Consider the following 13,778-nt stretch of genomic DNA (forward strand, 5'->3'; position numbering starts at 1 on the left):
TCCACACCAAACATAAAAAAGGGGGTGGACAAAAGTGTTGGCACTGTTTGAAAAATCATGTGATGCTTCTATAATTTGTGTAATTAACAGCACCTGTAACTTACCTGTGGCACCTAACAGGTGTTGGCAATAACTTAATCACATTTGCAGCCAGTTAAATATAAAGAAGTCTAGCACTCAACTTAAGCGGCGATAGATTTGATTTATTTGTAGCACTTGAAACGTTTCAGTCCATAAGGACTTTCATCAGTCACGTGCTGTTAGAAGCCCATAGGGCTGGGTTCAGAAAGAGCAGGGATGCACAGAATGTGCAAAAAGCGCCGCCACAGCTTGCGTTCTAGAGAATGGAGGTAAAATAGAGCTTAATTAGAGTGCTGTAATGGTGGGGCAATGGCCGCACATCAGGATGTAGCGCCCACAGGCTGAAAGCGCTGGTGTTCGGGATGAGGGGCACTGCCTCCAGACACGGTATCCACCGCTAGTCACTCCCTGCTCTTTCTGAACCCAGCCCTATGGGCTTCTAACAGCACGTGACTGATGAAAGTCCTTATGGACTAGCGGTGGATACCGTGTCTGGAGGCAGTGCCCCTCATCCCAAACACCAGCGCTTTCAGCCTGTGGGCGCTACATCCTGATGTGCGGCCATTGCCCCACCATTACAGCACTCTAATTAAGCTCTATTTTACCTCCATTCTCTATAACGCAAGCTGTGGCGGCGCTTTTTGCACATTCTGTGCATCCCTGCTCTTTCTGAACCCAGCCCTATGGGCTTCTAACAGCACGTGACTGATGAAAGTCCTTATGGACCGAAACGTTTCAAGTGCTACAAATAAATCAACTCTATTGCCGCTTAAGTTGAGTGCTAGACTTCTTTATATTTATATTGAAGGTCTGGGAACCTAGTCTAAGCACCACAGTATAGCTGTGCACACGGTGTTTTCTCTCACTTGCAGCCTGTTGACATGGATTAAAGTTGACTCAACCTCTGTCCTGTGTCCTTGTGTGTACCACATTGAGCATGGAGAAAAGAAAGACGACCAAAGAACTGTCTGAGGACTTGAGAAACCAAATTGTGAGGAAGCATGAGCAATCTCAAGGCTACAAGTCCATCTCCAAAGACCTGAATGCTCCTTTGTCTACCGTGCGCAGTGTCATCAAGAAGTTTAAAGCCCTTGGCACTGTGGCTAGCCTCCCTAGATGTGGACGGAAAAGAAAAATTGACAAGAGATTTCAACGCAAGATTGTGCGGATGTTGGATAAAGAACCTCAACTAACATCCAAACAAGTTCAAGCTGCCCTGCAGTCCGAGGGTACAACAGTGTCAACCCGTACTATCCGTTGGCGTCTGAATGAAAAGGGACTGTATGGTAGGAGACCCAGGAAGACCCTACTTCTTACCCCGAGACATAAAAAAGCCAGGCTGGAGTTTGCCAAAACTTACCTGAAAAAGCCTAAAATGTTTTGGAAGAATGTTCTCTGGTAAGATGAGACAAAAGTAGAGCTTTTTGGGCAAAGGCATCAACATAGAGTTTACAAGAGAAAAAAAGAGGCATTCAAAGAAAAGAACACGGTCCCTACAGTCAAACATGGCGGAGGTTCCCTGATGTTTTGGGGTTGCTTTGCTGCCTCTGGCACTGGACTGCTTGACCGTGTGCATAGCATTATGAAGTCTGAAGACTACCAACAAATTTTGCAGCATAATGTAGGGCCCAGAGTGAGAAAGCTGGGTCTCCCTCAGAGGACATGGGTCTTCCAGCAGGACAATGACCCAAAACACACTTCAAAAAGCACTAGAAAATGGTTTGAGAGAAAGCACTGGAGACTTCTAAGGTGGCCAGCAATGAGTCCAGACCTGAATCCCATAGAACACCTGTGGAGAGATCTAAAAATGGCAATTTGGAGAAGGCACCCTTCAAATATCAGGGACCTGGAGCAGTTTGCCAAAGAAGAATGGTCTAAAATTCCAGCAGAGCATTGTAAGAAACTCATTGATGGTTACTGGAAGCGGTTGGTCACGGTTATTTTGGCTAAAGGTTGTGCAACCAAGTATTAGGCTGAGGGTGCCAATACTTTTGTCTGACCCATTTTTGGAGTTTTGTGTGAAATGATCAGTGTTTTGCTTTTTGCTTCATTCTCTTTTTGTGTTTTTTGATTTAAGACAAATTAAATGAAGATAATAATACCAAAGAATTTGTGATTGCAATCATTTTCAGGAAGAAAATGAGTATTATCTGACAGAATTGCAGGGGTGTCAATACTTTTGGCCACAACTGTAGCTATGGTATCCATAGTGGTTGTCAGTCTTGGGCAGACCTTTCTTGGTCCGATATTGTCCATCTCTACTGATGGTGGAGATCATGTGAGATGAAATGGTCATCCCACTAAATAATTATCAATTGGGTTTGTGTGACTGGAGAGGTAGTATGCATGGTTGACTGGCTCCGATTCCTTTGTGCTTTGGTACTACAGTCTCCATAGACCCATAGTAAATGGAGCATAGTTATGCATGCACACTGCTGCCCCATTCACACTTTGGTACCTCCATTTTTGTGATCGGACATGGTCCTAGCAGTAAGACACTGGTCACTCACCTACCTACCCCTGTGCTCCTTCATTTATTATTTAAACATTTATGACCCATCAACAGATTATCAGGGTTCTAGTTGACCATTCAATTCACTGACCTGCTTGCTGGCAGAAAATTGTATGGTCAAAGTGGCTCTTGCTGCAATTAACAGATCAATGGCTCGGCTTTTTTGTGTTTTTGCTTTTTTTTGCAACAGCCGTTATTTTACAGCATATGTATTGTTTAGTAATCTCTGCCTTTACTATATGGGTTTCTATGGCCATATTCAGGTCTTTGCTTTGGGAAACACTAGAAAGAAATCGGGAGCCATCGGTTGTCTGGATTCTGTTTCATCACACAGAATTTCCCTGTAACTTCATTCTGGATAATTCTGTTTACAGGCAGCAATAATATTCACACAGTCTGCCCCAGAAGGAAGTAGCATCCCCAGTGAGGGCCTTGCAACTATGTTACACCATCCCCTGACATTAGTCACATGGCTACACTGGAACTGCAAACAAGCAATTTCTAGTGAGTAGTGCGAGAAGGACCAATAAAGACGTCATTGCCTGGTGTCTAATTATTTTAAATACGCTTCTCTGGGCTCCTCTACTGTCACGTGGCTCCCACAGGAACATGATGCAAAAAGTCATATTTTTACATTTAGATAAAATTGATTGTTTTGTTCACTAGGTATTTAGTAGCTGGACATTCAATGTGTCTTGGCTTATTGTGTGTAGTATTGTATTATTATTGTTTAACTTCTAAACAGGGCTGTGGAGTCGGTGTCCATTTTGGTGGAGTCGGTATAATCGGTGTCCATTTTGGTGGAGTCGGTATAAAATGGACAGACTCTGAAAATATATAATAATTGGGTACAGTAGTTCAGTGCAGGATCTGCTACAAAATTTTTAAAAAGAATTTGGGAAGGTTCTGAAATATCCTATAAATGTCTGTTCTGTTCCTGCTCTAAGGATCTCCGCTTTAAGTTGAGATGAATCTGTGCCGCACTTTATCCACATGCTCAGTAGTGACCAGTGCTGTGGGGTCGTAGGTTTATATTTACGGTATATGGGCATAGCCCAAATGATTTACGGTATTTGCACATATAGCTCTTTCAAAAACAAGTCCAACAATACCTTTTACATGGCCAGTCCGTTCCTCCATTATGGTCTCTGCACTTTTTAGTGGATGGAGATGTCAACAGCCAGTTATTATTTGCATGGTCAAGATTGGTCCGAGATGGAGGAGAGCTAGGAGACTAGTTGAAGGAGTCCTGTACTGCCTGAGCCAGAAAATAAGAGATCAGCAATAAAAAAACAGAGCCTTCTGATTGGCTGCAGTGGTCACATTGCTCCCCCTGCCATAAATAAAAGCAAGAAGATGAGCGGAGGTTTAATGGGTATGTTGTTTGGTTCTCCCACACCACTTTATTTGAAGATTAGCATTGCCTTATTTTCAGTTTAACAGAAATGTCTATTTTCTAGTTACAGTGGCCGAAACTGAATTTTCTAAGCCCCGTTTTAAAATCTGTAGTAAACCCCCTATCCGTTAATACTCCTAATTTTTGCGCTTAGTGATATCGCAGTACGAAAAAAATCTTATTGATGTCACAGGACATAATCTTCCACTATTGAAGAAATGATGAGAATGAGCACAGTGATTTCACGGCACATATGTAATGTTCAAAGTAACAGGGTAGAAATATTAATACATCATGTTAATGTCAATTTAGAGATGATCAACTCCTTGGTCATGGTCATAGCCCATCACTTTTCAGGCACAGTGCACTGACTGATTTCACAAAACATGAATAATATACACAGCAAAGTCACAGTATACAGATAATAGACACTGAAGTCAGAGGAGTTATCCAAGCAATGGGGAAGAATGTAGACACTCTAAATAAGATGAATTTTACTATCTGGTGAGTACCTACGTTCTTCAATGTTGCTTGGATTTACGTTGTTGCTGGTTTGGTCTAAGCACCTGTTCATCTTGTGTGCTCTACAACCGCTGTATTACTACCATGTTCTACTGCAGCAATCATGTTCAGTAGTGCCAAACCTTGTATTTCTTTGCTTATCGGGCAAAGTAAAGGGTTAATTTGTTGATTCCACTGCTACATTATACAAAACAGATAATTTTGCCGCTGTATAGATTTAAGGAACAATGTAATATAATGAAAGAACCCATTAAATATCCCTGTACAGTGAAATCGCAAAGGTTTTCCATCACTTTAATTGGTGGTGGTTTGACCTCTAGAATCAACACAGATCCAGATTGTTTCTTCAGAAAGGAAGAGGACTAGAATTGTAGTGCCACCCACAGGAAGTAGCAATCCTAAAAGTCAATATCGACTCTCTTAACGAGCCTGGTCACATGACTTGGGATAAAAGCCAAAACCAGAACCTCAATTTGTAGACACTGTTTCTGGGTACTGCCACTCATTAGAGCATAGTGTGAGATTTGGGTTGGCTGGGTGAGAATCATCTGACCGGGATCCGGGGGTAAAGGGTAAATATTTCCCATAGGAGCTTAAATGTCTCTTCACCTTGGCATGTCAGGCTTGACCTGTCACTCTCTGCAAGGAGAAAATTAACCCTTGGGCACATCCAGAGAAATTTGAATAGCTCAGTGTGGCTGGGAACCGCAGTGATGACCACCTTAGGCCGAATTCAGACTTCTGTATAGAATGGTTCAAGTGAGGGGCGGGACTTCAAACTTGGCCATGAGTCTCCTAACCCGAACTTCTATAGTCTCACTGAGGTGTAGGTGATCAGTCTAGAAGACCCGGTCAGTAATTAAACCATAATATGTAAACATATGAATTCATCTTAGAATTGGTGGGAATTCCAGTGGTCAGTGGATATTCTAGAAAGATGGCATACCCTAGTGTTCTATGCCATCCCCTTTATAAGGTGGAACTACTTTGGTGCAGCGATGTATATAAACTGTGCTATCACATTGCAAGGAATTAATAGCATTTGCTTTTAGCCAGCTCAGTCCCTACAACTGCAACCTGTGCACCCCCCATAGTTCCGCCCCTACCTAGTTGGACATGTTACAAAAACTTGTAACGTTTAATATGTGAAGTGTTTTCTGCACAGGAGGTATGACGCGGCTAAATGTGTTTTTATATCCAGAGGATCAAGAGGTCAGTAACCAGGCAAGACTTAAACTACGTCATGGAAGTTAGAGTTGGAAAAGGGGAAAAAAACAAACCTAGGAGAATAAAAAAAAAAAAAAAAACTTCAAGAAAAACAAATACTGTTTTAGCCAGAACTTTCTCAAAATTCTAAATTAATCATGTGTTAAACATAAGAAAGGAACCGGTATGTCTAGAGTAAAACTAATTCTTCATAATATTAATCTGACTTAATTGAAATATTAGTTATTACCAGTGGAAAACATTTGTCGTGTTACCTGAAAGTACCTTGAAATGTCCTCCAGGCCTGTACTTTCAAATATTGGGTGGGTCTTGTAAAGCATTGCCAGACTACTTGAGTGTTTATAATTGCTGTTAATTGCGAAGTAGGAAGTGCAGTTCATGGCTTTGAGGATTAAACCTCGTAGGGAAAAAAAAAGAGGATAGGCTGCACTAGCGTAAACTATTAATATGAAATGGTTAACTATCGTTAATGGCCCACTTAGACAAGACAATACTCAAAGAACAAGAGTTCGTAGGAATGCTCGTTCCCGACTATCTGCCCAACTAAACAGGATTGCAATAGCCCAATGACAGAGCAAAACGCTCGTTCATCAGCTGCGCAAAATGTAAAAAAAATTTTTTTCCTTTTTAACCTGGCTTAAAAATGTTTAAAATTCTTTATTGGCAGCACATCATCCTGTGATCATCTACTCAAGATTGGTTACGTGCAAACCAAATTAATATGATTGTTCATTACCAATTGATTTTTAGGTTTTAGACCATGTTTATACAGGATGATGTGCTGCCAATAAAGTTTTAGATTGTGAGCCCCGAGGATGACAAGAATATCTGTAAAGCGCTGCGGAATATGATGGCGCCATATAAGTGAGCTTAATAAATAATTCTGCAGTACCGTAATACTGCTGTATCAACTTTTATATTTTAGACAAGGTTTGTTGAGCGCTTTAACTCACATTTAATGTGGGTTTTTGGCTCTTTATCCCTGTTGTAAAGCCTCATACACACATGGGTATTTCTGAACTGTAACATGGCAACAATAGACATGTAGAAGGCTCTGTGCTATATACATATGCCTCCGAATTGTGACCTACAGTTCGGCATGGCATGAAACTAAATCATTTTCTCCCATGGAAGCAATGCAATAACTCTAATGCAGTGCTATGCTGACTGCATGGAGTGTCTTTTACTACATAGTGAGATGCTGAATAAGACCTAAAATTTTCTCATAAAAAGCTACATGAGTAATGCGGATTTGCAAACCATTACTGTTAATATACACTGGTTTCTTTTAGTCCATTTACATAGGTCTTCTTTTTCTTTAAAAGTTGCTTTTCACAGCCCACCGGTGAAAATCAAAAAGGAACAGCCAAGCCCTTGTTCGGACCCCAGTCTTTCATGCAGCCAAAAACAGTTTCAGTATCGGAATGGGGAACAGTGCCTTTATGCCAGGTGAGGATCGAGGTTGCTTTGCTCCATCGTTAAAGTAAGGTTGGACCAACATTTACTGATTGGTTGTACTGGTTCGGCATTGTAGTTAAAATTTTTCCTTTTGTCTCTAGTGCCTATGACCAAACATCAAGACAAGTCAACATCAAGTCCCCAAATCAGGGTGCTCAAGTGTCGCCAATCGCCCACTTTCCCAGACAGGACCGAGGATATGTCAACCCACAGAGCTCATCACAGTCTGCTCAGTCTGGAGGCTATCTCATGGAACATGGGTAAGTGTAGTTGACCAGAAATGCAAGCACCATCTTCAAAAGTGTTCTTCAGTAGAGAGATCCCATATTACAAGATCTGTTGTCCTTTTTAAACTCTAGCCATGAACAGCCCAAACGCATACCACCAAAAATCTACCCCAGCTCTAAAAAAAAGTGTTTATTGCTGCCTTCTTCTAACGCCTCCACTATAATATTCAGATCCCGATACCAGCAGCAACTACCCGAGATGTGCCAGTCCTTTCCATCCACACAGAACATGAATAGGGAATCTTCAGCTAACTACCAACGCCAGATGTCTGAGCCATGTGTCCAGTATCCACAGCAAAGCTTCAAACAGGAGTACCATGATCCCATGTATGACCAGGCAAGCCATGCTGGAACCAGCAGGCCTCACCGGTACCAATCCAATGTGATAGTCAAGCAGGAGCAAACAGACTATGCATATGATTCAGGTAAGACATGGTGAATTGGACCTGTTGGAACAACTTGACCATCCAAGCCTTCTTCCATTTCTTAACCAAATGTTCCACATCTTGCATGGGCACTACTGAACCAGTTCTAAGTGTTCCATATATAATATAATATATAATCATATACCTCTGATTTCGGCGCTCTTTCTGGCAGTCCTATGACCTTGCTATTGTTAAGCAATTGCTGTGAAGACATATAGCCATCATGATGAGCAGCGCTGGTCCGGGAAGCAGTTTTATTGTTTTTGGTTTTTTTTTCTTCATTTTTTGCACACTTCAGCAGTTAGGGGATTGCCCCATAGCGGAAAACCCTTTTCATACACCTTCTTCCCACTCTCTATCTGATCGGCTCAGTGGAAGCAAGTATTACATGGTCCTCCATTCAGTGGAATGGGTTCCATGTAACACTTGATTTTGTTTAATTTTTTTTTTTCCTGCAGGAAATGAGCATGCAAAAATTCCTGCATTAGATGATGGCTGGAAATTCGCATAAAGACTGCCAAAGCTGATCGAAGTAGGCCCTGGAATAAACCCCACAATTCGATCATATGCAAGGCACATGAAATCACTTAAAACTAATAAGCCCTGGATAACCCCTCTATGTATGGGGCTAAGAACTAACAGGCAGATAACTTGCTAACTCCTGCCTGTTCTGCATCAGGGCAGCGTCTACCGGCTGAGCTGGTGATTTCTTTGCTTCATTTCACCTCTCGTCAATGGAGCAGTTCTTCCTACTCCGGTAAGTTCTATTAATGGGGCGTTGTTGCAGACCTCTTGCTGACTGACAGCTGACTCCTCGCAGTTGGGCAGCGGGAAGCCTGCCTTCCAATCTTCATGACATCGGCAGAGACACCCATGCAACACTGGAAGAGAAGATGCTGCCCGGTCAACGTGACATCAGCAGATGGGTTGCTGGCGGGAGCGATCTGTGCCTGCTGTAAGTCAGCAGAAATCTGCCATGGGCACATCGGATAGTTAGCAACTACCTGCCTTTTGGTTCTTGGCCCCATGCGTGAGAATAAGAAGTCCTGGAGAACTCCTTTGTGTTTTCATGACCCCTGCATACAATCATTTTGTAGGCTTTATTCCAGTCCTTGGAACTGGCCATGGCTGATTTTGGTTAAAATACAATCCAATTTTAAAGTTTGTTGGATAGGTCAATGACCTCTAAATTAAGAACAACAAACTAGGTTGTTGGCCTCATTAAAGGGATTGTCCCATGAATAAAGTTAGTTTTCATTTAGTGTTTAGTGACGATTCTCTGGTAGATGTTGATCGTATCATCTGAAAGTCTAGAGTCATTATTTGGTCGGCCATATAGATGGAGGAAGAGGAGGCCATGGTCTCTGTAAATCTCTGTATTCCTGTTGCCTCAATGCAGTCTGTCTTTCTCGCTAATGAGCTAATGTCTGTCTGCTCCATCCAACATCGCGTCGCCACATACATTAGAATGTAAATAATCGGCTAGTTTCAGGCACCTATATGAATTCAGAAAAGTGTGTTCTAAAACTCCTAAGAATGGCTGGCCGTGAAATGACACCGCTAGACCTGTCAGAAGCCTGGTTTGTGTTAGAAATGGAGTTTTAATTTCCTCTGGTTTCCTCTGCTCCTGGAAAGCTGTAATGTATAGATGAATAAATGGTCTTGTCTGTATAGTGATACTTTTATGTGAGGTTTTGAATTTAGTCTAGTGCTAATCTATGAAGTTGGAGGGGCATTTGACTCCTTGACTAAATATTACATTTTTATTTAGTGATGTAACGGCCGGAGTATATAGAGCTATTTATACACATTCACACAATATGGCAGATTTATCAGATCTGTCAAACCGTGAAACTTTGTCCTTGGCAACCAATTACAGCAGAGCTTTTATTTTTTCAAATGGAGAGTTAGAAATGAAAGCTGTAAGGTGACTGGTTGCTACAAGACAATGATGATGGTAATACTGTGAGACTGTTCTGGTAAATCTGCCAATAGGTCTTATTTCATTTAAAGGGTTTTACTCATACTTCTGAACTTTTGAGAACTGACCATGAAGTTACACCTTTTGTTTCAACCTACATTCAATTTTGCGCCCCTTTCTCATGAAATAGCAGCGGTAAAGCACAGCTGAATACAGAGCTGTTCTCTGCAGTCCTATGTAACGCTATTACCACCATACAGTGACAGTATAGTGGTAGATTCCAGTTCTACACAGGCGCTCTGCAGACCTCGTGCGCAAAATGTACCGATAATTCCAGTGACTCACCCGTGGCCTTCTCTGTGATCAGTCACATATATATATATATATATATATATATATATATATATATATATATATATATATATATATATATATATATATATAGGTTTTTTTTTTTTTCTTGTCCATCTGGTCCTGACTGTCACGACCACTTCTTCTATCCATGACTTCTCTCTGCATAATGTAACAGGCATTTTTTTGGCATTATTTTTCCAGCACTGCTACTCAAACCACATAGTGCTATATCAATCCAAAGTATCACCTTCCTGGTTTATGCTACCTTTTTGGACTTCCTACAGGTCCATTACCATTGCTTTACTATAAGGAATGTCCAAGAGGACCCTTTTTCACACATGCAAGGAATAGATCATTGACTTTTATGGTGTAGATCAATACTTAAAGATGTACAAAGGGAAATGAAATAGTATACAAACTCTAAAGGAATGTACTATGGACTTTAATGACTAATTGTCTAAATGATTTTATGATTACCGTTAATTGCCATGTGCATGAAACTAAAACTGGCCATATACATGCAATAATTGTGGGCCAAACACTCTCTAGGCAGATGTAAGAATCTCTGTTTCTAAGGCCAAAAAGGATCTGACCAGCAAAACCTGTCAGATACGTTGTTCTGTTTTTGTAGCCCCAAGAGGTATAACATTTTTGTGGCATCTTGTTAAAGGGTATCTGTCCATAGGATCAACCCTCCCAAGCCATCTATATAGCCACGCAGGTGCAGAAGATGTTGATTAAAATGAAGCCTTTATGTCTGTGACCCAATGTGTTACTCCCAAGAAATCTGTAACATCTTTTCTGCTCTCCATAAAACCTTAGATACTTTCTCCCCGGTCTGCTGCAGATCCATGTACAAAATCACAGAATTTAAAAAAAAAAAAAAAAAAATCTAGGAGAACGTTTGAGGTAAACCAACATGTGGGATGGAGGCATGCTTGTTTCTATAGAATAGTTTTTCATTTTGCTCTCAGACAAGCATCTGCCATAGTTTCTGTAGGGGGAGACTTTACAGGAGTAGCTAGCTCTGATAGATGTATAGCTAAGGAATCTGGCTTCCCTATAGATTCGTGTAGGCCGTTATCAAGAGGAGTCTAGAAATGGAAACACCTGGCCCAAATTGTCCAAAGTTAAACAATAACTTTGCAGCAGAGGGTCCGTGTGTTGTGCAGCTGCACTTTCTTTACTGTCCCCTGACCTTGCATTTTTTAGCTCCAATTTTTCTGCATCCTCTTAACAGGATTGCATTACGACCTTGAATCGTAGCTGGCTCCCTCCCACCTGCCTGCTAGTCACTGACACTCATACATGGGCTTCTCGCTTTCTGAATGGAGTCTGAGGAATTTCATTCACAAAATGGAGGACAAGAGAAAGACAAGAAGTCCCCGTAGGGCTGTTCTGGTGCCGGCTTACAAAACTCGGCTGCGTTTTCATAGGCGGCTGACATCATTCCAGAAATATGGGCTGTCTTGTGGTAACACTATCTGTTACTGTATTTCTGCCCAAGGCTATTAAGGCGCTGAGAAAAAAAAACATCCCAGCTATGGAGGTTACAAATACTCCACTGACACAGCCAAACTGCAGCCCGAGCAGCTACATTTAAAGGAGAAGCTCCAGGAATAAGGAGGACATTATGTGGAAAGTTCTGTCTTTGGGAGTCCTGAGCCAGGAGTGTAATCTACAGATGCAGTTTGGGGGATATTTATCAATGATCTCAGGGTTTGCATCACTTCTAGCTTCAAAATATTAGCCGTGCATGACTAATCTATAACGACTGTGGTCAAAGACCTGGAGCTTTTAAGAACCCAGCCAGAGAATATTAATGCAATCATTTTGTACAGTGGCTTGCGAAAGTATTCAACCTCCCACAGCTGCCACCCCTTGGCATTTTTTGTTTTGCTACCTCATAACCTGCAATTTCAATGGTTTTTTTGTTGTTGTATTTTTTTGAGGGTTTGCATCAGTTCCTGTAATGCCCATGCTGACAACTGTGAACATTTTAGTTTTCTTTTTATTGTGATGCAAACAACAAATAGGACAAAATAGCTGAAAACTTCAGTGTGCGTTGAGTCCACCATTTCCGACCGCGCATGCGTGGCAGGAACTCCGCTCCCTCCTCCCTGGACCTTACAATGGGGCAGCGGATGCGTTGTAAAACTGCATCCGCTGCCCCCGTTGTTCTTGTTTTTTTTTTGCAGTTTGCGTCAGGCCGACGCATGGCGACTGCCCCGTACTGACGCTAGTGTGAAAGTAGCCTTAGTCAGTACTTTGTAGAGCCTCCTTTTGCAACAATTACAGCGGCAAGTCTCTTTGAATAAGTCTCTATGGGCTTTCCACATCTTGTCACTGGGATTTTTACCGTTCCTCAAGGCAAAACTTCTCCAGCTCCTTCAAATTAGATGGTTTCATCTGGTGAACAGTAATCTTCGATTCTGACCACAGATTCTCAATTGGATTAAAATCTGGGCTTTGACTAGGCCACTCCAAAACATTTACATGTTTCCCTTTAAACCACTCAAGTGTTATGACAGTATGCTTTGGGTCATTGTCTTGTTGGAAGGTGAACCTCCCAGTCTCAAATCGCTGATGTACTGATACAGATTTTGCTCAAGAATATCTCTGTATTTTGCACCATCCATATTTCCCTTGACTTGGACCACTTTCACTGACCTTGCTGTCGAAAAACATCCCCACAGCATGATGCTGCCACCACCATGTTTCACTTTTGGGATGGTGTTCTTGGGGTGATGAGCTGTGTTTGGCGCCAGACAGATAATTTACCTTGGTGGCCAAAACGTTTAATGACCACAGCACCTTCATCCATTTCATCCTATCTCTGCTTGGGAACTCTGCAGCTTTATCAGGGTTACCTGTTTGGTCTCTGTGCTGCCTCTGTTTAATGCCCTCCTTGCCCGGGCTAGGGTTTGGTGGGCTGCCTTCTCTTGGCAGGTTTGTTGTGGTGATGCTCTTCAGTGATTGGGATATTTTTTTTTAGAACCCAACCTTGACTTGTACTTCTCAACAACTTTGTCCCTGACTTGTTTGGAGATCTCCTTGGTCTTCATGGTGTTTGGTTAGTGGTGCCTCTTGCTTAATGGTGTTGCAGCCTCTGTGGCCTCTCAGAGGTGTGTATATATACGGACAGACCATGTGACACTTAGATTGAACGCAGGTGGTCTTCCTTTCACTAACCATGTGACTTATGAAGGTAATTGCTTCCACCAGAAATATAGGGGCTTCATCACAAAAGGGGTGAATGTATATGTACATGTCAATGTTTAGTTATTTGATCTCATAAATTTAATTCATGCCTAGATTTTTCTTTCCACTTCACCAATTTAAACATTTTTTAGTGCTGATGCATCAGACATATCTGATTACTATCTGTGTTTAAATATTTTTATAATATGACAAAATGGGTAAAAAGCCGAGGGGGCGAATACTTTTGCAAGACACTGTATGTAGGACATATATACACACACACAGACACGCACGATGGTGAATGGATGTTTGAACATGTGAACAGATTGGTATATCCCATGAAATGGTAGTAATTCTGGCAACCAAAGATGTTTGAAGGTGTGTATTGACTTTA

The 13,778-nt window shown here is 41.7% G+C and overlaps 1 protein-coding gene across 1 annotated transcript in view; it reads left to right on the forward strand.

The window, feature by feature from the left end:
• ETV4 (ETS variant transcription factor 4) overlaps positions 1 to 13,778 on the forward strand; it is a 67,401-nt gene that overhangs the window by 33,248 nt on the left and 20,375 nt on the right. Inside the window, exons 6-8 of the mRNA XM_069751861.1 lie at positions 7,064 to 7,187; positions 7,298 to 7,456; positions 7,655 to 7,908. Of these exons, the coding sequence (XP_069607962.1) occupies positions 7,064 to 7,187; positions 7,298 to 7,456; positions 7,655 to 7,908 (537 nt within the window). The remainder of the gene's footprint in view (positions 1 to 7,063; positions 7,188 to 7,297; positions 7,457 to 7,654; positions 7,909 to 13,778) is intronic.

Source organism: Ranitomeya imitator, chromosome 2 (assembly GCF_032444005.1).
Source record: "Ranitomeya imitator isolate aRanImi1 chromosome 2, aRanImi1.pri, whole genome shotgun sequence".
Taxonomy (NCBI): Eukaryota; Metazoa; Chordata; class Amphibia; order Anura; family Dendrobatidae; genus Ranitomeya; species Ranitomeya imitator.